The 25,473-nt window shown below is 45.6% G+C and overlaps 1 protein-coding gene across 1 annotated transcript in view; it reads right to left on the reverse strand.

Annotated features, from left to right (window-relative positions):
- Positions 1-25,473, reverse strand: part of KIFAP3 (kinesin associated protein 3) — a 347,223-nt gene that overhangs the window by 94,732 nt on the left and 227,018 nt on the right. The window contains exons 13-14 of the mRNA XM_075322100.1: positions 23,264-23,429; positions 6,368-6,493 (exon numbers count right to left, since the gene is read on the reverse strand). Of these exons, the coding sequence (XP_075178215.1) occupies positions 6,368-6,493; positions 23,264-23,429 (292 nt within the window). The remainder of the gene's footprint in view (positions 1-6,367; positions 6,494-23,263; positions 23,430-25,473) is intronic.

The raw sequence follows: 25,473 nt of genomic DNA on the forward strand, positions 1-25,473 counted from the left end.
TGGGGCTCCATGCAACCCAAATGGCATATCCCGGTACTGGAATAGTCCCTGTGGCGTAACAAAGGCAGTTTTCTCTTTGGCCGAGTCAGTGAGGGGAATCTACCAATAACCTTTTGTTAAGTCAATAGTGGATATGTATCTGGCTGAACCTAGTCTCTCTATAAGTTCATCAACTCTTGGCATGGGGTAGGCATCGAATTTCGATATCTCATTTAACTTGCGAAAATCATTACAAAACCGGATAGTCCCATCGGGCTTGGGCGCCAGCACGATAGGACTATCCCACTCACTCCGGGACTCCTCAATAACCCCGAGCGCCAGCATGTTCTTTACTTCTTGGGCAATGGCTTGTCTCCGAGCCTCAGGAATTCGATACGGTTTTAACCGTACTCGTGTCTGAGGGTCAGTGACAATGTCATGTTTAATTAGGTGAGTACGGCCAGGTAGTTCTGAAAAAATATCTGCGTTTCTCTGTACGAACTCCTTGGTTTCTTGTATTTGGGACTTGGATAGCGTGTCTGCAATACCCACCTCTGGTGGTACTATCTGGGGGCCACTTACCTCAGATGTTGGTGCCACTCGAGGCCCACCATCAAGGGTAGTCTCAGCTACCAGACTCTCTCTGTCCCGCCAGGACTTAAGCAAGTTTATGTGGTAGATTTGTTGGGGTTTTCTCTTGTCTGGTTGGTGTACCTTATAATTCACTTCACCTACTCTTTCTAGCACCTCGTATGGCCCCTGCCATTTTGCAAGACATTTATTTTCTACAGTAGGTACCAACACTAACACCCGATCCCCAGGTTGAAAAACTCGTGTTTTAGCCGCCCGGTTGTACACCCTGCTTTGGGCGCTTTGTGCGTGCTCCAAACATTCTTTGACTATGGGCATAACTGCAGCAATTCTGTCCTGCATGAGTGTTATATGTTCAACTACACTGCGGTAAGGAGTCACCTCTTGCTCCCAAGTCTCCTTGGCAATATCCAACAGGACTCTGGGACGCCGCCCATAGACCAATTCAAAAGGTGAAAAGCCAGTGGAGGATTGGGGTACCTCTCGTATGGCGAACAAGAGATATGGCAGGAGAGCATCCCAATCCCTCCTGTCCTTTTCCACCACCCTTTTCAACATCCCCTTTAGGGTTTTATTAAAGTGCTCGACCAGACCGTCAGTCTGAGGGTGATACACTGAGGTACGCAGGTGGGAGATTTTTAGTAATTTACATAGTTCTTTGAGTATATGAGACATAAAGGGGGTCCCCTGATCCATAAGTATCTCTTTCGGAATGCCTGTGCGAGAAAACATGTTAAAAAGCTCCTTTGAAATTGCTTTTGCATTGCCATTCCGTAAGGGTACATCCTCCGGATAACGGGTGGCGTAATCCAGTACCACCAAAATGTATTGATGACCCCTGGCAGATTTAACTAAAGGACCAACTATATCAATTGCTATTCTCTCAAAGGGCACTTCTATTATTGGCAAGGGTACCAGGGGGCTTCTAAAATGTGTCATAGGCGCAGTCAACTGGCATGTAGAACAGGACTGACAGTACTGAGTTACATCTCCCACCAGACCCGGCGAAAAGAAACGTTGGAGAATACGGTCTTTTGTCTTTTCTCCAGCCAGGTGGCCCCCCAAGGGATGTTTATGTGCCAGGTCTAAAACCACCTGACAAAAGGATTTTGGTACCACTAGCTGTTCAACCACCACTCCTCGCATCTTGTCTATGTGGTACAGCATGCCCTGTTGCACTGCCACATGTGGAAACTCATTTTAAGCCCCTGGGTACACTGGGTTTCCCTCAGAGACCTTCACATTTTCCCATGCCCTTGTTAAAGTAGGATCTTGGTGTTGAGCGGTCCCGAAATTATCACGGGCCACCTCAAGACCTGGCATCTCTATAACATCCTCTAGTGTGTCCGCCTCACCTGCAAACATAGCCAGAGGAGAGTCTATAGATTATGGAGCTACCCCTGTGGTGGGTCCCACATCATCTTGCTCCAGTGGCTCAGGGGCAAGCCCCAGGGTATCGTTCACCAGTTTTTCTTCAACTGGGGTGTTCACGCCATTTTTAATGTTGCACAAGTCCCAGAATACGGGAAAGTCTCTCCCCAGGATTACACTATGCAACATAGTCTTTAGGATCACCGCCTGATGTCTTTTGGCCCCCAAGGGCGTGCCAACAGTTACCCAGGCTGTGGGGTAGTTTTTAGTATCGCCATGTATGCAACTAATGCCCACACTTGAATCTGTTATTGCTCCAGGGTCCACCAAGCTAGCATGTACCAAGGTTACTTGACTGCCAGAGTCTAAGATGGCATTCACACAATAGCCGTTGACCTCAATGCAACACACATGTTGTTCATTTCCAGTGAGGAACTCCGCAGCACAGACTGACTGTACATATAGTGACAGATGCCTTGTAGTGTTACAGTCCATCGGCTCTGTAGTTAATGGGCAGTTAGCAGCTACGTGGCCAAGCCCACGACATCGCCAACACTGAATAGGCCCTTGCTTCCCAGTTGGGGACCTCAGTCTGGGCCTGTTGACTTGCTGAGAAATCACACCGCTAACATAGTCCTTTGTCGACCTGCTACCCCTAGTTGCAACATTCTCTTCTTTTGGAAAAGGAGTAGTTTTAGCAGGACTTTCAGGCGATTTCCTAGAACCCCAGCAAGGCGAAAGCGTCCCCTGGAGTAGGCTTTCAGAAGCGCTGTAACGCTCGACCATATTCACCAACTGGTCAGCGCTAGTTGGGTCACCCTGTCCGACCCACCTCTGGATCTTAGCCGGTAAGGATCGCAGGTACTTGTCTAGGACAACACGTTCCACCATCTGTGCGGGTGTCAAAGTTTCTGGTTGCAGCCATTTTTTTACCAGATGGATGAGGTCATGCATTTGTGAACGAGCTGGCTGATGTGCCACAAAAATCCATAGATGTACCCTCTGTGCCCGTACATATGTGTTTACTCCCAGCCTTGCCAGGATTTCTCCTTTTAGTTTAATATAGTCCATAGCATCAGCTTCACTTAGATCATAATATGCCTTTTGCGGATCTCCGATCAGGAATGGAGCGACCACTTCAGCCCATGTGTCCACCGGTAGGCGCTGACGTTCTGCAATACGTTCAAACACTGCCAGCTATGCTTCCACATCATTATCAGCAGTCATTTTAAGTAAAGTCTTTTGTACGGCTTTCTGCGCACTGGCAGAGCTTTGTGCACGGTCCTCCGCGTCTTTCAACTGCCGAACTAAGGACTCCTTTATTGCGTTTAACTGCTCTTGTTGCATTTGGTGCTGCTGCTCAAGCGCCTTTTGGAGGTAACTATTGGTCTGTTGTTGCTGGACATTGGCCTGTTGTTGGTTAATGTTAGCCTGCACCAACTGTTTCAGCAGCTCCTCCATATTGCTGGTCTCTTGGCTCTTAAGCAGTACAGGAGCTTTCAGCCAGGACATCAAGAAGAGACAATACCCATAGAACAGTTTATCTGCAGTCACAGTCCAATAGCCACTAATGCCCGCATTCGAGACACCATTTGTGAGACAGGGAATATAGCTCAGCTGGGATCTTTGCTTTGGTCCAAGCAAGTGGCTATGGATTCACAGATGACAGCGGCAGACTGGCAGGTTCCAAACAGATACGGCCACTGCCGTGTTTATTGTGTACACTTATCTCTCAGTGTTACACATGCAAAAACAAGAAAATAAATGTCTAAGGCCGTCTGGCCACTAACTAACAACAGAATGCTAACTACAAAATAAACCTATGTAACAAACAAAACAGTATTCTCTTACTGTGTCGGTTCCTCAGCACAGCAGGCAAAGGTATTGAGTCTCAGCCCCAGCAGCCATGAGCCTGTCCTGCTATCCTCAGCAGGCTCCTTTCACTGAATGCCTCCTGATTATTTCAGCTGATCCAGTGAGGGATCAAAAACCTGGATTGAATGTGGAAAAGGGAGCAACCAGTCCCACTGCCATTCCTACTGATTGCTCCAGGAAAAACCGAGCCCAAAATTACACTGAAATAAACAGGCTTCAGTGACTACCTTATTGCTGAGCCAGATATAATGTTCCCAGCTTTTCCCAGTCCAGATGCATGGGCTGACTGCTCCACAGTCAGTACATGGAGGCATATGAAATGAACCGAGGGGAAACATACCTGTTCTCTAGTACTTCTCCCCTCGGCATCTCACACTGCGTATACATTAAATGGAAGTAAACTCGGGACTACAGAACAGGAGAAGGACTTGGGTATTCTCATTACAAATAAGCTGAGCAGAAGCACTCAATGTCAAGCAGCAGCTGCAAAAGCAAACAAGATTTTAGGGTGTATAAAAAGAGAGATTAGATCCAGTGATCCCAACGTATTGTTGCCCCTCTATAAATCACTTGGAAGGCCACATCTGGAATATGGGATCCAGTTTTGGGCTCCACATTTTAAAAAGGACATTCAGAAGTTAGACTCAGTTCAAAGGCGGGCAACTTGACTACTACAAGGAATGGAAGGCCTCCCATATGATGACAGGTTGAAAAAGTTAGATATGTTTAGCTTAGAAAAAAGACGTCTTACTAAGGACCAGAGGGCACTCACTGCGAGTGGAAGAAAAGCGATTCCGACAGCTAAATAGAAAAGGGTTCTTTACAGTTAGAGCAGTCAGACTGTGGAATGCCCTACCACAAGAGGTAGTAATGGCAGACACTATAACAGCTTTTAAAAAAGGGTTGGATGATTTCCTCAGTACACAAAATATTGTTGGTTATAAATGACTTAGTGACCAAATGTAAAACTGGTGGAGGAAGGTTGAACTAGATGGACCTAGGTCTTTTTTCAACCTAAGTAACTATGTAACTATGTAACCAATCCGATAAGGGCACAGTATATTCTAAGGGAAGGCTATGGCTATAAAAGGGGACTTCTTGGAGTCACCAGTTGTTGTTGATGGATGTTGCATAATCCAGTCTAAGCTCTTAGGAGCTGGCTAGGGGATCAGAACCACGATGCCTTGTGGACTCGGTCTAGGGACTTTGGCTCCGACAAGAGGATCACTTGGCTACATGGCTTCAATCTAGGGGCTCCGATTCCGATTGGAGACCATAACCGCAGTCTAGGGATTTCGACTCCGGCTGCCAGGATTATATCATATTATCATACCAGAGACTACTTAAGGAAGAAACCCAGGTTGGGACAATTTGGTCACCTGGCTACAGACTTTGCAGACCTCAGCCAGCTTCCTAAATCTGGCGTTATTCCATTCTCGGTGGGTGCCCACCAAAAGCGGGGTGCTGCTGGTTTGGAGTAAGTAGCCCTGGAAGCTCTGAGACACGGATATTCTAATTCCTGGTGAGCCAGCGGAAGGGTGAGACTCTGTTGCCTGTTACATTTGTGTGTTTTGCTGGTTATGTGATATGTGCCGTTAATTGTTTGGGGTCCAATAAAGTCTTAATATTGTCAACCTGTGTTGTCTGAGTAGTGTTCCGCCCACGGTTAAGGAGGTCGGCGTTCAGTTGGGATGAGCCCATGCTGCCTTTCTAAAGGCAGCCGGGCAAGCGGACGAGAGCACCCACTGACCCCCGTGTCTCCACATAGCCCATTTAGAGAATGTACCATTTATGACTACTCTTTGTTTCCTATCTTTTAGCCAATTCCTTACCCAGTTGCATATAGTTACCCCTAGTCCCTGTTTCTGTAGGATTAGTATAAGGATATTATGTGGTACAGTATCAAATGCCTTTGCAAAGTCCAAATAAATCACATCAGCTGCATTACCAATATCCAGGCTTGCACATACCCCTCATAGAACCCCAACAGGTTGGTTAGACATGACTTATCTTTTATGAATCCATGCTGTTTGTCAGTTATTATATTATTTTCTGCAATATATTTTTGGATGTCATCCCGTAAAATGCCCTCAAAAACTTTGCATACTACTCACAGGAATAATGTTTGTTTGGAAATAGCTGCATCGTACAGGTCTGGGTATAATGCACACTGCTCTCCACACTGACAACCATACAGGTCTGGGTATAATGCACACTGCTCTCCGCACTGACATGCCTACAGGTCTGGGTATAATGCACACTGCTCTCCAGACTGACATTCATACAGGTCTGGGTATAGTTTGTGTCTATTTATAGATTTTCCTCGGTTAATACACATTTTAATGAGGTTCTTATATATTTGTATTCTCTGTATATTAAAGGTATTCCTAATATGAAATCCTAAGTGTTCCTGATTATTCTGTGTTTTAGGACATTGAATGTAATATATTTTAGAAATAAAAAATAAGAATTAGCCATTATAAAATTCACACTTGTAGCCACATCTAGTTATTATCATCAATCATCTTTCAAATAATATGAGAAAACGTACCATTCAGTAGTTCAATAAGTGCTGGAATAATTCCAGATTTTGCCAACAAGGCGGCGCAGGAATCATCCATTGACACTGTTCCAATCATTATAACCACTTCCAATACAAGATCTTCTTCAGCAGACCCTAACACAAGAGATATCAATATATTAAAATTGTACTATTTTTTTTGGGTCATATATAATTTAGGTTATTTCATATATCTAATATATAAAGCTGAGCGTATATGTGTATGTATGTACTGTATGTATGTCTGCTAAAGGAATCCACACCGTCGCATTTACAATCACGAAATTTTGCACAGACGCCTCATGTGACCCAGGGAACGTCGTAGACTATGTTTTGACAGGAAAATTTAACCCTGCGCTTTAGTTACTCTCCTAAAAACATGCCTCCATTAAAGTGAATGGAGCCTGGAACTACAGTTTATTAATAGCAGCTGTGATTGGTTGCTATAGGAACAAAGGACAGTGTTAGTATAAGAAGATTATGTGTGAGGAAATATGATGTCAGTGGGGAGACTGATAGAGAGAGACAGAGATAGAGACAGAGACAGAGAGAGAGAGAGAGACAGAGAGAGAGACAGAGAGAGAGACAGAGAGAGAGACAGACGGGGAAAGAGACAGACAGACAGACGGGGAAAGAGACAGACAGACAGACGGGGAAAGAGACAGACAGACAGACGGGGAAAGAGACAGACAGACAGACGGGGAAAGAGACAGACAGAGACAGACGGGGCAAGAAACAGACGGGGCAACAGACAGACGGGGCAAGAGACAGACGGGGCAACAGACAGACGGGGCAACAGACAGACGGGGCAAGAGACAGACGGGGCAAGAGACAGACGGGGCAAGAGACAGACGGGGCAAGAGACAGACGGGGCAAGAGACAGACGGGGCAAGAGACAGACGGGGCAAGAGACAGACGGGGCAAGAGACAGACGGGGCAAGAGACAGACGGGGCAAGAGACAGACGGGGCAAGAGACAGACGGGGCAAGAGACAGACGGGGCAAGAGACAGACGGGGCAAGAGACAGACGGGGCAAGAGACAGACGGGGCAAGAGACAGACGGGGCAAGAGACAGACGGGGCAAGAGACAGACGGGGCAAGAGACAGACGGGGCAAGAGACAGACGGGGCAAGAGACAGACGGGGCAAGAGACAGACGGGGCAAGAGACAGACGGGGCAAGAGACAGACGGGGCAAGAGACAGACGGGGCAAGAGACAGACGGGGCAAGAGACAGACGGGGCAAGAGACAGACGGGGCAAGAGACAGACGGGGCAAGAGACAGACGGGGCAAGAGACAGACGGGGCAAGAGACAGACGGGGCAAGAGACAGACGGGGCAAGAGACAGACGGGGCAAGAGACAGACGGGGCAAGAGACAGACGGGGCAAGAGACAGACGGGGCAAGAGACAGACGGGGCAAGAGACAGACGGGGCAAGAGACAGACGGGGCAAGAGACAGACGGGGCAAGAGACAGACGGGGCAAGAGACAGACGGGGCAAGAGACAGACGGGGCAAGAGACAGACGGGGCAAGAGACAGACGGGGCAAGAGACAGACGGGGCAAGAGACAGACGGGGCAAGAGACAGACGGGGCAAGAGACAGACGGGGCAAGAGACAGACGGGGCAAGAGACAGACGGGGCAAGAGAGAGACAGACAGACATAGAGACAGACACAGACAGACACAGAGATACAGAGACAGACACAGAAAGAGACAGATAGACTGATACAAAGACAGACAGAGACAGAAACAGACAGACAGAGACATAGACACAGACAAGTTAAGAGACAGACAGCGACACACAGACAGAGACTGGGAGAGATACAGAGAGACAGTTACTATCCCGGGCAATGCCTTGGTACTACAACTAGTATTATATATATGCGCGCGCACACACACACACACACACACACACACACACACAGCACTGGCAAAAATTAAGAGACCGCTGCAAAATTGTCAGTTTTTCTGATTTTTCTCTTTATAGGTATATTTTTTGCGTAAAATGTGAATTGTTTGTTTATTCTATAAACTACTGACAACATGTTTCCGAATTTCCAAGCAATACATTTTGTATTTATTTTCTGAAAATAAGAAATGGTCAAAATAACAAAACAATGCATTGCTTTCAGACACTTTAAATAATGCAAAGAAAAGTTCATTATCATTTAGAAACAACAATACTAATAATGATTTAACTCAGGAGGAGTTCAGAAATTAATAATTTGTGGAATAAGCATGATTTTTAATCACAGCTTTCATGCGTCTTGGCATGCTTTCCACAAGTCTTTCACACTGCTTTTGGGTGATCTTATGCCACTCCTGGTGCAAACATTTAAGGAGTTCTTCTTTGTTTGATGGCTTATGACTATTTATCTTCCTCTTAATTATATTCCAGAGGTTTTCAATGGGGTTCAGATCTGGAGCTTGGGCTAGCTATGACAGGGTTTTGATGTGGTGGTCCCTCATCCACACATTGATTGACCTAGCTTTGTGACATGGCGCATTGTCCTGCTGGAAAAACAGTTCTCAGAGTTGGGGAACATTGCCTGAGCACAAGGAAGCAACTGTTTTTCCAGGATAACCTTGTATGCGGCTTGATTCATACATCCTTCGCAAAGTTTAACTGCCCAATTCCAGCCTTGCTGAAGCATCCTCAGATCATTACCAATCCTCCAACAAATTTCACAGCCGGTGCAAGACATTGTGGCTTGTACGCCTCTTCACGTCTCCGTCTAACCATTAGACGACCAGGTGTTAAGGAAATCTGAAAATTAGACTCATCAGAGAAGTTTACGTTACTTTAGAAATTGGCAGGAATTGGGCATATTAATCTTTGTGAAGGAGGTATGAGTCAAGCCGCATACAAGGTTATCCTGGAAAAACAGTTGCTTCTTTCTGCTCAGGTAATGTACCCCAACTCTGAGGACTGGTTTTTTTTTTTTAGCAGGACAATGCGCCGTGTCATACAGCTAGGTCAATCAGTGTGTGGGTGAAGGACCAGGACATCAGTCACAAGCCATCAAACAAAGAAGAACTGCTTAAATTTTTGAACCAGGAGTGGCACAAGGTCACCCAAAAGCAGTGTGAAAGACTGGTGGAAAGCAGCCAAGATGCATGAAAGCTGTGAATAAAAATCATGGTTATTCCACAAAATATTGATTTCTGAACTCTTCCTGAGTTTAAACATTAGTATTGTTGTTTCTAAATGATTATGAACTTGTTTTCTTTGCATTATTTGAGGTCTGAAAGCAATGCATTTTTTTGCTATTCTACCTGTTCCTCATTTTCAGAAAATAAATACAAAATTTATTGCTTGGAAATTTGGAGACACGTTGTCAGTAGTTTATAGAATAAAAGAAAAATTTACATTTTACTCAACAATATACCTATAAAGAGAAAAATCTGAAAAGCTAACAATTTTGCAGCGGTCTCTTAATTTTTGCCAGTGTTGTGTGTATACTGTATAATATATATATATATATATATATATATATATATATATATATATATATATATATATATATATATATATATATATATATATATATATACACACATATATACACACACACACACACACACACACACAGGACCATAAGACGCACCCTGGTTTTAGAGGAGGAAAATAGGAAAATAAAATTTTAAGCAAAAATTGTGGTCATGACACATTGTTATGGGGCGAGGATCTGCTGCTGACACTTATGGGAGTAATGTCCCCAAATTCTCTAACTAAAGTACCCCATCCCGGTAATGATCCTCCTGCCTTGTATATGATCCCCATCCTTGTATATATTAACCCCATCCTGATAAATACCCCCATCCTGATAAATACTCCCATTTTGATAAATACCCCCATCCTGCTATATACGCCCATCCGGCTATATATCCCCATACTGCTAAATACCCCCATCCTGATAAATACCCCCATCCTGCTATATAGCCCCATCCTGCTATATAGCCCCATCCTGCTATATAGCCCCATCCTGGTATACGGCCCGCATCCTGTGGCACACACAAAAAATAAACGTTTATACTCACCTTTCCTCACTCCAGCAGCATCGCTCGTACTCCTGTCAGTGCTGGCAGCAGCGCCGCTGACCTATGTGGAGCCGCAACCGTTCCCTGCAGCATCGCTCGTCCTCCTGTCTGCCTGTCTGCTGACCTGTGTGGAGAGCGATGCGCACAGGGATGATGTCATCGCTGTGCTCACCACTCTCTACACAGATCAGCGGCTGGCAGACAGGAGGACGAGCGATGCTGAAGGGATCGGTGAATATTCCATACTTATTCACTGCCCCCGCGCATCATCATCAGCACGGGGGGCAGTGAATAAGTATGGAATATGCACCCCCAGCCCATCACCCCGCCCACCTGTCAGCGCCAGCTTCAGAGAAATGATGGGCAGAGGAGGCATGCATATGAAATGAGCGGGCCCACGTGGCCAGGGAAGGCACTCGTACAGCCTGTGCATGCCGCTGATGACCCGCTCCACCGCAACACCCTCATTCCCTGCAGCCCTACATTCAGACTATAAGACGCACCCCCCAATTGCCCCCAACAGTTGGGGGGAAAAAAGTGCGTCTTATTATTCGAAAAATACGGTATGTATATAAATGTATCTGTGTGTATATATATATATATATATACATATATACACACACACACACACACACACACACAGACACACACACACACAGTATATATATACAGCACCGACCAAAAGTTTGGACACACCTTCTGATCTCTAGAACAACTATTAAGAGGAGACTTTGTGCAGCAGGCCTTCATGGTAAAATAGCTGCTAGGAAACCACTGCTAAGGACAGGCAACAAGCAAAAGAGACTTGTTTGGGCTAAAGCACACAAGGGATAGACATTAGACCAGTGGAAATCTGTGCTTTGGTCTGATGAGTTCAAATTTGAGATCTTTGGATCCAATCACCGTGTCTTTGTAGAAAAGGTGAACGGATGGACTCTACATGCCTGGTTCCCACCATGACGCATGGAGGAGGAGGTGTGACTGTGTGGGGGTGCTTTGCTGGTGACACTGTTGGGGATTTATTCAAAATTGAAGGCATACTAAAACAGCATGGCTACCACAGCATCTTGCAGCGGCATGCTATTCCATCCGGTTTGCGTTTAGTTGGACCATCATTTATTTTTCAACAGGACAATGACCCCAAACACACCTCCAGGCTCTGCAACGGCTATTTGACTAAGAAGGAGAGTGATGGGATGCTACGCCAGATGACCTGGCCTCCACAGTCAACAGACCTGAACCCAATCGAGATGGTTTGGGGTGAGCTGGACCGCAGAGTGAAGGCAAAAGGGCCAACAAGTGCTAAGCATTTCTGGGAACTCCTTCAAGACTGTTGGAAAACCATTTCCGGTGACTACCTCTTGAAGCTCATCAAGAGAATGCCAAGAGTGTGCAAAGCAGTAATCAAAAGCAAAAGGTGGCTACTTTGAAGAACCTAGAATATAAGACATATTTTCAGTTGTTTCACACCTAAAGTATTTCATTACACATGTTTTCATTCATAGTTTTGATGTCTTCAATGTGAATCTACAATTTTTATAGTCATGAAAATAAAGAAAACTCTTTGAATGAGGTGTGTCCAAACTTTTGGTCTGTACTGTACTTGCCTGTACAAGTCCTCAACTGCCTATCATGGGATGAATGCAAATCAAAAAAGTCCATGGAGCCTCTGTTAGGAGTCTCAACACAGAAACCAGCCAGATATCCCTCCGGATATTGACTAAAAGGGCCACTTAATATGGTGGTAATGTGGCACCCCAGGGTTCAGTTGCCACAAATATACCTGTACCTGGGCAGGGAAGGATCTCCACATTAGGTAATCCCACATACAACATTTCCACTCCAAGCCTGGAGGGGGAGCTCTACAAGTCGAGTTCAGGTGAGGTCCCCTTTAAAGCCAGGTTTGGAGGCGGAGTCAGAGAGACAGTTGACAGTTGGAGAAAAGGAGACTGTGCGAGCAGAGAGTGACGGGAGACATCAAAATGGAGAGGGCAGTGCTTAGCCCGCACAAGTAACTGTGTGACCGCCTGAGGGATCAAGAGTGAGGCAAAAGAGGAGTGACCGGGGAGGTGGAGCCAGACCGGTTCATCCCCAAGGAACAGCGCTGATTATCGGACACCGGCGTCCGAGATTGTGAGGGATCTAATCTGCCCAGCAATAAAGACCGGGGGCCAGGGAGACTGCAGATCTCCTGGCCGCAGCAGCACCTGAAGGCAAAGCCGCTACACAGAGCTTAGGGATCGCAGTGAGTACAGCAGTGCCCCTTAGAGAAGCTCCCGCCGCCTGCCATACAGGTGAAGACAGTGAGAGAGGGACAAGGTATAGCTACAGGCAGCCTAGTACCAAGGAGAAACATAGCGCAGCAGGGAGGCCACACAACTGACCTGGAGCAGAGATCCTGAACTGTTCCCAGATCACCAAAAACTGTAACATCAGAAACGGAACCCCTTTTTAACACCTGCAAGTAAAATCTGGTCAGAGTTAATGAATTGGTGTGACGCACTTTATTTCTTCATCTGAGGAGCCATAGACTGCTGCACTAAAGTGACAGTTGAAAAGGCTGTGAAGAAAAACCGCCATATCTGTGTACTACTAAAACTGCCCTGGGGACCCCGCTGCACCTACGGGAAGCGTAAACAACTGGCTGCCTAACCATCACCCCAGAGGTCTGACCTGCAGCCCCAGTAACCATACTGGAACCGTAGGTGGCGTCACGAAATACTTTTATTTATTTATTTTTTTTTCTTTATTTATTTTTTTTTATTTTTATTATTTATTGACTTTCAGCGACCACCAGGGCCCCGGAACCGGGCACAGGCCCCTGTGACATAATCCCATTAACCAACACCCGGAACCGAGTACCCCACGGCCCTGGGGCGGGTCAGTTATGGTGGTCTCCTAAAAAGAGCCACCCCTCGGCTGGGTCCTTCCTGGAGGGATATCTGGCTGGTTTCTGTGTTGAGACTTTTAACAGAGGTGCCACGGACTTTTTTGATTTGCATATGTCCCAGGGGGCAATGTACCTAGGATTTCACTGTCTTGAGCTCCCTCGCTGGCTGCCGGCAGTGTTTTCTCTGGCTGGTGTCCCTGAGATCAGTGATTGTTTTGTCTTGTTGGTCTACTAAGCATTGCTCCCACCTGGCCAGAATCCTAATCCACACTGATGAGGGGCAATACCCCGAAACAGCTGTCTGTTGATGGATACCTGGCCTTGGTATTTCCCTTGTCATATCTTTAACTTGTCAAAAAGTTGGATATTGACTAAAAGGGCCACTTAATATGGTGGTTATGGTGGTCTCCTAAAAAGAGCCACCCCTCGGCTGGGTCCTTCCCGGAGGGATATCTGGCTGGTTTCTGTGTTGAAACTCCTAACAGAGGCTCCACGGACTTTTTTGATTTGAATATTTCCCAAGGGGCAATGTACCTAGGATTTCACTGTCTTGAGCGCCCTCGCTGGCTGCCGGCAGTGTTTTCTCTGCCTGGTCTCCCTGAGATCAGTGATTGTTCTGTCCAATCATGGGATGAAGAAACCACAGCCCGATAGAAATGACCACCGTCGTAGATCAATAATAAACTTGTCCGTGCTTAATAAACCAGGTCAGCACTGTCATCAGCTCTCCCAGACTCAAATAACTAGCCCGGATTACGGACTAGACCACCGTTCCACCAGAGGTCACATTCTGGCACCAGAAGACCAAAGATTTCAATTCATAAACTGCTGGACCTCTAGTAATGAGACGGACCCTCATGAAAACTAAAGACATGTAGAATTGTAGTCTGGTAGGCACGTCTGTTGGTATTATCAAGCCAGGTACATCATCCGACCACCTGAGGGAAAGCATTAATCAACATTCCTAGGTGCTAATGCTAATTACAGCGGGTTTGGAATCTGGATGTGATGAAAGTGTCCAAAAAATGTAGGTGGCCAACTTCATATATATATAGGAATTAAAAGAATTGGCTTGTCATATCCGTTGCTGCTAATACAGGAGCTTAGTGTTGCCCTGAGATGGTGAAAAAAACCCTCTACCACCTGGGGCAGACTGCCTACTAGAAATGGACTAAACTCCATTAGCATGTAATTACCACTATACCGGTCACTAGTGTAGACGTAACACCCAGTCTTCCATGATGACCAGGGAACATCATCTAGAGCAGGGGTCTCAAACTCGTCAGAGTAAGTGGGCCGCACATAAAAAAAAATTAAGGCAGAGGGCCGCATTCCTTTCAAATTTAATACAATACAATATAATTGCTAATCAATTATTTCAACTATTATAACAATGCTACATTAGTATGCGCTGAGAATCAAAAATACCGTGAAGCGAAACGTCATTTTTTTATATTATTTATTTGTCAAAGAGAGTGGGCATCTGTGATTGGCATCAGCATCAAAATGTATAAGCAGATTCAAGGTTATTCCAACAGCCAAGCACAGACACTCCTTCTCTGTCACAGCATTAAAAAAATTACATAGTGCTCCGCAGTATTTTTGATTCTCAGAGCAGATAAAGCGGACAGGTACGGGCTGCCACCCCCAGCGGCCTGGCTTTACCTTAGCTGGCAATCAAAATAAAGGGAAGCAAAATTGTTTTTTTAATTAAATAATGGAAAAAAAATTGGTGGGCTCCCGCCACATTTTGATCACCAGCCAGGTAAAACCAGACAGCTGAGGGCTGGGATTCTCAGCGTGGTAAGGCCCAAGCATTTTGGGCCCCCCGCAGCCCACAACCGCCCCTGGAAATGGCGCATTCATCACAGCGCTATTTCCAGGTGCTTTACCTGGCTCTTCCAGCGTCCCTGGTGGCAGTGGCACGCTGGGTAATAACGGGGTTAATACCAGCTTTGTATTCTCAGCTGGTAGTAAACCCGAAATTCATGGTGTCATGTCAAATTAGATGTGACCACCATGAATTTTTAGTAAACAGTAAAAAAACACAACACAGAGAAAAATATTTTTATTAGAAATGAAACAAAAAACACAATTAGGGACTCCATCTTTTTTAGAAAAAAAAAAGCTTCCCTCTGACGTAGTCCAAAGTCAATGTCAGCACAGCTTCATCGCTCTGAACAGATGAGCGTCTGTCCAGACCGACAAGAAGGCTGAGACTGAAAGTAACATTTTCCGGTCTTCCAGTCACCATCAAAATCATTTTTATCATCATCATACACACACAGCCACCATCATCATCATACAAACACACACGGCAATCATCCTCATCATCATACACAGCCATCGTCATCATCGTCGTCACTCACTAACAGCCACCACCACAATCATCATCAGTCAGACAGCCACCACCGCCATTATCATCAGTTGCACACAGTCACCACCACCATCATCAGTCACACACAGCCACTACCGCCATCATCATCATCATCAGTCGCACACAGCCACCACCACCACCATCATCATCAGTCACAAACAGCCACCACCGCCATCATCAGTCACACACAGCCACCACCGCCATCATCATCATCAGTCGCACACAGCCACCATCATCAGTCACAAACAGCCACCATCGCCATCATCATCAGTCACAAACAGCCACTACCACCGCCATCATCATCATCAGTCACACACAGCCACCACCGCCATCATCATCATCAGTCACACAGCCACCACCGCCATCATCATCATCAGTCACACACAGCCCCCATCACCATCATCATCAGTCGCACACAGCCACCATCACCATCAGTCACAAACAGCCACTACCGCCATCATCATCATCAGTCATACACAGCCACCACCGCCATCATCATCGTCAGTCGCACACAGCCACCACCGCCATCAGCATCATCAGTCACACAGCCACCACCGCCATCAGCATCATCAGTCGCACACAGCCACCATCACCATCATCAGTCACAAACAGCCACTACCGCCATCATCATCATCATCAGTCACACACAGCCACCACCGCCATCATCATCATCAGTCGCACACAGCCACCACCGCCATTAGCATCATCAGTCGCACACAGCCACCACCGCCGTCATCATCATCAGTCCCACAAAGCCACCACCGCCATCATCATCATCAGTCACACACAGCCACCACCGACATCATCATGATCAGTCGCACACAGCCACCATCAATATCAGTCACACACAGCCACCACCGCTATCATCATCCTCATCATCATTAACACACAGCCATCATCATCATCCACACACATACAGCCATCATCATCATCCACACACACAGCCATCATCATCACACACACACAGCCATCATCATCATCACACACACAGACATCATCATCACACACACAGACACACAGACATCATCACACACACACACATCCATCATCACCACACACACATCCATCATCACCACACACACATCCATCATCACCACACACACAGCCATCATCATCACACACACACAGCCATCATCATCACACAGCCATCATCATCACACAGCCATCATCATCTCACACACACAGCCATCATCATCACACAGCCATCATCATCACACACACACACACACACACACACACAGCCATCATCATCACACAGACACAGCCATCATCATCATACACACACACACATCATCACACACACACACACACAGCCATCATCATACACACACACACATCTCACACACACACACACAGCCATCATCATCACACACACACACACACACACACACACACACACACACACACAGACACCACAAACGTTCTAACGTGCCCTATGCTCGTTCCTTCCGCTGCACCCGCCGGCAAAGCAGCTGACGTCAGCGCTGCTCGGGTCGCGCTGCTGAGCTCGAGTTGAATGCCGCCGTCGATTGCTTCACCCTGACATCTGATTGAACTCCGGCTTTGATTGCTTCTCCCTGGCGGCTTCTCCAATGCGGAAGTGCGGCCGGCCGCGGCTGCAATGTGAAAGTGCAGCTGGCGACCACTAAATGACTGGAGGCAGTGGAGGGCAAATATCAAGTGTTCTGCACTGTGTCTGCGGGCCGCATAAATCACTGGCGGGCCGCATGCGGCCTGGGGGCCGCGTGTTTGAGACCCCTGATCTAGAGGAACAAGGGCCTCTTATAATAATAATTCTTCATTTGAGAGCAGTGAGACCCTGGATTTTATCTTGTGAGAGCAGTGAGCCTAAAGGCTGCTTTACACGCAGCGACATCGCTAGCGATGTCGCTCATGAAAGCACCCGCCCCCGTTGTTTGTGCATCACGGGCAAATCGCTGCCCGAGGAGCACAATATCGCTAGGAGCCGTCACACATACTTACCTTCCTAGCGACGTTGCTGTGACACCGCACGAACCGCCCCCGGCCGGCGAACCGCCTCTTTTCTAAGGGGGCGGTTTGTGCGGCTTCACAGCGATGTCACACGGCAGGCGTCCAATAGAAGCGGAAAAGCGTAGAGCAGACGCATGGAAGTCACGCCCACCTCGTTGCCGGAAGACGCAGGTACGGTGTTGTTCGTCGTTTCTGGGGTGTCACACATAGCGATGTGTGCTGCCTCAGGAACGACAACCAACCTGCGCCCTGAATCAGCAACGACATTTGGGAAATTAACGACGTGTCAACGATCAACGATTAGGTGAGTAATTTTGATCGTTAGCGGTCGCTCGTAGGTGTCACACGCAATGATGTCGCTAACAAGGCCAGATGTGCGTCACGAATTCTGAGACCCCATCAACATCTCGTTAGCGATGTCGTTGCGTGTAAAGCCCCCTTTGGAGGGAGATTCTGTTTGTGGAACATTGGTCCAGAAAACTATTACCATTATCGGCTACATTCAGTTCTTCCCATTATAGGATGAACTCGATAAATATCTTTTTAACCATAAGTCATAAAAGAGAGACCGGATTTAAGCAACTAAGCACAGCTGAAAATAGGACCATAGCTCAACTCAGATTCCTGTTTTGAAGCTCTAGTAATCGGAAATACTAGGCCAACTCAAGCATGGCTGCGTATCACACTAAGCCAAGTCCAGAAGTACGAGGCCCCTCTAAATGGAGTCGATGCTAGAGACCCAAGATGTGAAGTATGCAGCTCGAGGCGCGAGGCACAAGGCTACCGGGGCGAGGCGCAAAGCCAGAGGCACAGAGGCGCAAGGCCAAAAACACAGAGGCACAAGGCCAAAAAGGCAGAGGCGCAAGACGAAAAATGCAGAGACGCAAGGCTAGAGGCGCAAGGCCAGAGGCGCAATACCAGAGGCGCTAGGCACAATGCACAATGCCAGAGGTGCAAGGCGCAATGCCAGAGGCGCAAGGCCAGAGGCACAAAGCCAGAAGCGCCAGGTGCAAAGCCAGAGGCACAAGGCCAAAAGCACGAAGCGCAAGGCGCAAGCCCGGAGGCGCACGGTGCAAGCCCATAGGCACAAGGCACAAGACCATAGGCACAAGGCACAAGCCCAGAGGCACAAGCCCCGATGCACAAGGCACAAGCCCGGAGGCACAAGGCACATGCAGCTTGAGTCAGCGCAGAGGCTTCGCACATTTCCAGTGCACTTACCTGTGCAGCCTCCACTGTGCTGTGGCTTCACCCCTTTCCACCTCCAAACCTTAGAGGGATAGGGGAAACTTGGTAATGCCAAAAGCCCTCCATGAAGAGAAGTGGCATCATGAGCAGGAAGACCACATCGTTACAGATGGTGCGCTGATGGCTGAGGGACCTCTCTTCGAGAGGTGTCAGCCCCGGACCGCTTGACAGAGAGAAGGGAAGGCCGAGACCCCCCGATCCCCTGAGCCCGTTCTCATACAGCGAGTGATGGCTGAGGGACCTCTCTTCGAGAGTTGTTGACCCGGGCGACTTGATAGGGAGAAGGAAAGGCAGAGACCCCCGATCCCCCTGAGCCCATACTCCTTGAGTCTGTGTGATGAAATTCCAAAAGGATAAAATAGCTCCACTCTAGGAGCACCTCTCATGAGTCTGTCTCCAGAAGGGACAGGAAAAACACTGGAGGGTGGAGGTGGGAGGGGCCTTTTAACCTCTCTCTGATCCTGTCCCTGTATAGGTCAACGGGGATTAATTCCTGTGGTGCTGTCTGGAGGGACATTCTGGAAATTGGAGGTAGTTAGAATATTAGAATGGCCATTATAATACTAGCCCAGCGCCACTTCACGGCACCCTCCTTTGCTGGGTCCTACTCTACACTGCATCTTTTTGGGTTAAAAACCTACACAAGATCAACAGTTGACCACAAGAATCTAATGAACATGGGGTGGGTTGGAGTGCAGAGCCATGTTCATTAGCCTCTTGTGGTCACCTGCTGATCTTGTGTAGGTTTTTAAGAAGCCCAAAAAGATGTAGTGTAGAGTAGGATCCAGCAAAGGAGGGTGCCATGAAGTGGCGCTGGGATAGTATTATTATGGCAATTCCAATATTCTAAATACCTCCAATTTCTTCATTAGGGAGTGTATTTTTGTGCTATTGCAGTGCGACTGTTTTTTCTATTTTTTATATATTGCATAATGAACAGATACGCACCTATTCCTATTGGGAGGTGCTGCCACTCCAGTTTGAAGTCAGGAAAGTACCGGCATGTGAGACCGGCTGGGAATCCTTGGTTTCATTTTTTTTTCTTAATATTTTATGTGTTGTGATGCCCTAAGACTGGTTCTGCACTCCAATCCCCGCCATGTTCATTAGCCTCTTATGGTCACCTTCTGATCTTGTGTAGGTTTTTAAGAAGCCCAAAAAGATGCAGTGTAGAGTAGGACCCAGCAAAGGAGGGTGCCGTGAAGTGGTGCTGGGCTACTGTTATAATGGCCATTCTAATATTCTAAATACCTCCAATTTCTTCATCAGGTAGTGTATATTTGTGCTATTGCAGAAAGACAAAAATTGCATAAAGCTGAATGTGTGTGTGTGTGTGTGTGTGTGTGTGTGTGTGTGTGTATATATGTCCAAGATTGGCATCTGCACCGTCGCAGCTACAGCCCCAAAATTTTGCACCCTCACACGTCTGGACCCCGAGAGCGTCATAGGCTATGTTTTGAGGGGAAATTTTAACCCCACACTTTACAGTTATTCGCCAAAAAACCTGCCTCCATTAAAGTGAATGGAGCTGGGAGCCACAGTGCAGCCAGAACTTCAGAAGAATGCGCAGCCACGCCCTTATATGGAATGTTGGCGTGTCACAATGCAGCCAGGGAAAGAGACAGACACAGACAGTGAAAGAGTAAGAAACAGATATAGACAGGGTAAGAGACAGACACAAAGAGACAGACACAGACAAAGAGACAAAGAGACAGACTGACAGGGAAAGAGAGGGAAAGAGAGAGACAGGTTAAGAGACAGACACAGACAAAGAGACAGAGACCGACACAGGGAAACAGACAGACAGGGAAAGAGAGGGAAAGAGACAGACAGGGAAAGAGATTGAGGTAGACTGAGAAAGAGACAGAGACAGTCAGAGAGAGACAGTTACTATCCCGGGCGTTAATACATTCTATTTATACATTCTATCCCGGGAATGTTAATACATTCTATTTCGTTAACAACAGTTATTAACCCGGGCGAAGAAGGGTAGTACAGATACTTTTATATATATTATACATATATATATACATATATATATACATATATATATGTACACATATATATACGGTATATATATATATATATATATATATATATATATATATATACATACATATATATATACACATATATATATATATATATATATATATACACATATATATATATATACACACATATATACACATTATAAATATATATACATACATATATATACACACACATATATATATATATATACACACACACACACACACACACACATAATCATATATATATAGGCATACATACACATATATACACACACGCATATATATCTACATATACAAAACATATACTGTACATATACCATATATACATATATATATATATATACATATATACATACACACACACACACACACATACATACTTACATATATCTATATATAACAAAATCAATTACAATTATATATAACAAAACAAAATACAATTCCCATCTATAATACCAATCATTGTACAGACAACAAAAATGGACTTCTGTAAAAATGAGCAACAGGTTAATTCAGCAGAAAATGAAAAGTCAAGTTTGAGAATGACTTCTGTCTCATGTCAAATGGATTTCATTCTCAATTTCAATTAATATTAATGAATTAATGCATGTATATTTTACATCAAATGTTTAGTAGATTGTTGAATAAACAATTAAAAGAAATGAGTGAATCCACTGTCAGAGGTCGAGCAGCAGATAGGGTGTTGATTTCTATGGATGAACAGCTACGGCCATTGTTCACACGTGCTATCCATAGGTAATAGGAAACTGACATGAGAAACTGGGGTAGCAATAAAAGGGTTCATAGTTTTCTGTTGTAAAACTCAAACATTTAGGCCCTGTGCGCACTGGAAAATGGAATTTTCTCAAGCATTGAAAGATTACCGCATGCGCGGTAAAAAACCGCGGCAAACCGCATGCGCTTTGCCGCGGTTTTACCGCGGTATTGTTCGTGGTATTGCTGCGGTTTTGCCACGGTTTTGCCACGTGCGGTTTTGTACATGTGTTTTATTGCATTCAATGCAATAAAACACATTGAAAAAAAAAAAAAAATAATAAATAATCATTTCCTTCTGAGATAGATAGTAGATAGATAAATAAATAGATAGATAGAAGAATAGATAGAGAGATAGATAGATAGATAGAGAGATAGATAGATAGAGGACAGATCGCTGCATTTCTCACGGTCGGTAGTGAGTTCACATTACCGGCCGTGGGAAATGCCCTGTAATTACCTTTCTGCTGCCTCGCTGCGAGGCTGCATTCATTCAGCGCTGTGTGTCAGTCGCGGCTGGATGTAAGCAGAGCAGGACCTGTGGATTACGTCGGAGCTTTGTTTCGGGAGGGGTTAATAAACGGGTGAACCAGGAGCTTTTTTGTGTTTTATTTAAAATAAAGGATTTTTCGGTGTGTTTTTTTCACTTTACTTACGGGTTGATCATGTCAGCTGTCTCATAGATGCTGCCATGATCAAGCCTGGACTTAGTGGCGGCGATCCGCCGCCATTAACTCCTTATTACCTGGATAGCCACTGCATCACGGCATCTAGAAGAGCTGGGGACACTCCGGTACTGCCGCATAATGCATGCGACAGTCCCGGGGCAGCTGCGGCTGATATTCTCGGCTGCGGGAGGTGGGGGACATTAACCCTGCCCCTCGCCCTCCCCAGTCTGAGAATACCGGGCCGCCGCTGTGTGTTTACCTCGGCTGGAAGGTAAAAATACGGCGGAGCCCACGTGTTTTTTTTTCATCTATATGTCTGTGTCTGTGTGTGAGTGCGATCTGTGTGTATTCTATGTCTGTGTCTGATATGTGTGTGTGTTTACTCTCTCCTCCGCTTCCTCTTTCTGAAATGACATCACTTCCCTGCAAATCGCAGGGCAGCGATGTACATTACCACAGGTAAACCGCGAAATACCGCAGGGAATAACGCAGGAAAGCGCAATGAACCGCACAGAATTTGCTGCCAGCGTTATTCCCTGCGGGAATTCACGATTACATTGCAGTCAATGGAGTGAAATCCCGCAGCGACGTGCGGAAAAGAATTGACATGCAATTGTTTTTGCTGCGGGAATCCCGCAGCAAAACATGCAGCTGTCAAAATCCGCCTAGTGCGCACGGCATTTTTTCCCCCTATGTTTTGCTGGTGATTCACTGCAGAGATGTTATGAACATTTTCTGCAGCGAAACATGCAGCAAAACCGCAGGAAATCCGTGGCAAAAACCGACAAGTGCGCACAGGACCTTACAGCATTTTATCCATTTTTACCAGAAAGTTGTCAACACTTGTAATGATATATTTACCTGGCTTAAGTTTATTCTTGAGGTAAGGGACAAGCTTATATTCTTTGAGAACTAGTTCCCAGTCCAAATCACTAATGGTGAGGTTTGCAAGTGTTCCAAGGCATTCAATCACAAACTCTTCTTCTTCATCAATCGAAATCTGAGCTGCCAGATCCCCAACATAGTCCTGTTGCACCAATGCAAACATCAAGTATAGTTACAAAATGTTAATTTAAAAAGTAAGAGTTGTTCGGAAAAATCATATCGATAACATATTCTACAAATAGGTCATCAATATTGGCTTGGTGGGGTTTGACACCTGGCATCCTGACTGATCAATAGGAGCTTTTCTGCAGTACCCAGCAGCGGCTGCTACACATTGAACGTAAATAGCAAATGCAGCTCCATTCAAATAATTTACATCCGATGGTTTTTGGAGTAAATAATAGCTGAATGGTGCACTGGATGTGCACTGGATGAATGGAACACTGGGTGTCAGACCAACCACTGATCCAATATTGATGACCTATCTAAAGGATAGGTCATCAATATTATTTGATGGTCAGCCAATTTAAAGCCTTTCTTCACACAGCACATTGCAGTAAGAGCTCTACACAGTAAATCTAGGCTGGCTACACCCACAGACTGATGGGGATTTGTTCACTAGATAAAGATAAATAGATAGATAAAGTGAATAATCGTGTCAAAATACAGACAATATTGCATAATATTTTTCAAAACACTCAATCCGTATTGGCAATTAAACAGCATTCAGATACCTTTCACAGCTGTTTATTTCCCTGTTGAGATTTTTATTAATGTTTTTCATCTATGTGTGCATTTGTGGCCTTGAATGCCTAGTTTACAATTCTATCCCAAGCACCTCTTTACTAGTCAATAGAAGCAGGTGGTAACTGTGGCAAAAGAGAAAAGACAAGCTGGGAGTACTTGCACTACCATTTCATCTCAACGCAAGGCTAGGCAATCACAGACTGTAGAATGTAACCGAGCAGTGATAATGGATTTACATAACAAAGTCCTTATGTACAGATGAGACATCAAGGTGTGTCTTATTTCAGGAAGCCTCAGGGGTGACGCTATAGGCGGCCTGTTCTCCTGCCCCTGCATTCACATAAAAAGAAGCAGTTTTGGAACCAGAGCGCTGCGTCCACTTTTCTGCACATGGTAATGTGCTGTATTGTGAGGTTTTCTAGAGTGCTGCTTGCATGGACTCTAGTGCTGAACACTGAGCGTACCGGTGTGGAACAGCTCAGTGCACAGGGAAGAGGGATTTTAGAGATCTATTTAGAATTGGGGTAAAAAAACAAAAACAAAGAGAGAAATGGGAACAGCCATTAATTTATATTGAAGTGTAATTCTAATACATTGAATATGCAGATTTTACAGGAGAAGAGGCTTTATATTCATAGTATCATATCATAGTTTTAAGGTTGAAGGGAGACTCTAAGTCCATCTAGTTCAACCCGTAGCCTAACATGTTGATCCAGAGGAAGGCAAAAAAACCCCAATGTGGCAAACAAGTTCCAATGGGGAAAAAATTTCCTTCCTGACTCCACATCCGGCAATCAGACTAGTTCCCTGGATCAATACCCTGTCATAAAATCTAATATACATAACTGGTTATATTAAATTTTTCAAGAAAGGCATCCAGGCTCTGCTTAAATGTTAGTAGTGAATCACTCATTACAACATCATGCGGCAGAGAATTCCATAGTCTCACTGCTCGTACAGTAAAGAATCCTCGTCTGTGATTATGATTAAACCTTCTTTCCTCAAGACGTAGCGGATGCCCCCGTGTTCCAGTCGCAGGCCTAGGTGTAAATAGATCTTTGGAAAGGTCTCTGTACTGTCCCCTCATATATTTATACATTGTGATTAGATCTCCCCTAAGCCTTCGTTTTTCCAGACTAAATAACCCCAAGTTTAATAACCTGTCTTCGTATTGCAGCCCCCCCATTCCTCTAATAATCTTGGTCGCTCTTCTTTGCACCCTCTCCAGTTCAGCTATGTCCTTCTTATATATCGGTGACCAGAATTGTACACAGTATTCTACGTGCGGTCGCACTAGTGACTTGTACAGAGGTAGAACTATATTTTTTTCATGAACACTTATACCTCTTTTAATACATCCCATTATTTTATTAGCCCTGGCAGCAGCTGCCTGACACTGTCCACTAAAGTGAAGTTTACCATCCACCCATACACCCAAG

This window comes from Anomaloglossus baeobatrachus, chromosome 8 (assembly GCF_048569485.1).
Source record: "Anomaloglossus baeobatrachus isolate aAnoBae1 chromosome 8, aAnoBae1.hap1, whole genome shotgun sequence".
NCBI classification, from domain to species: domain Eukaryota; kingdom Metazoa; phylum Chordata; class Amphibia; order Anura; family Aromobatidae; genus Anomaloglossus; species Anomaloglossus baeobatrachus.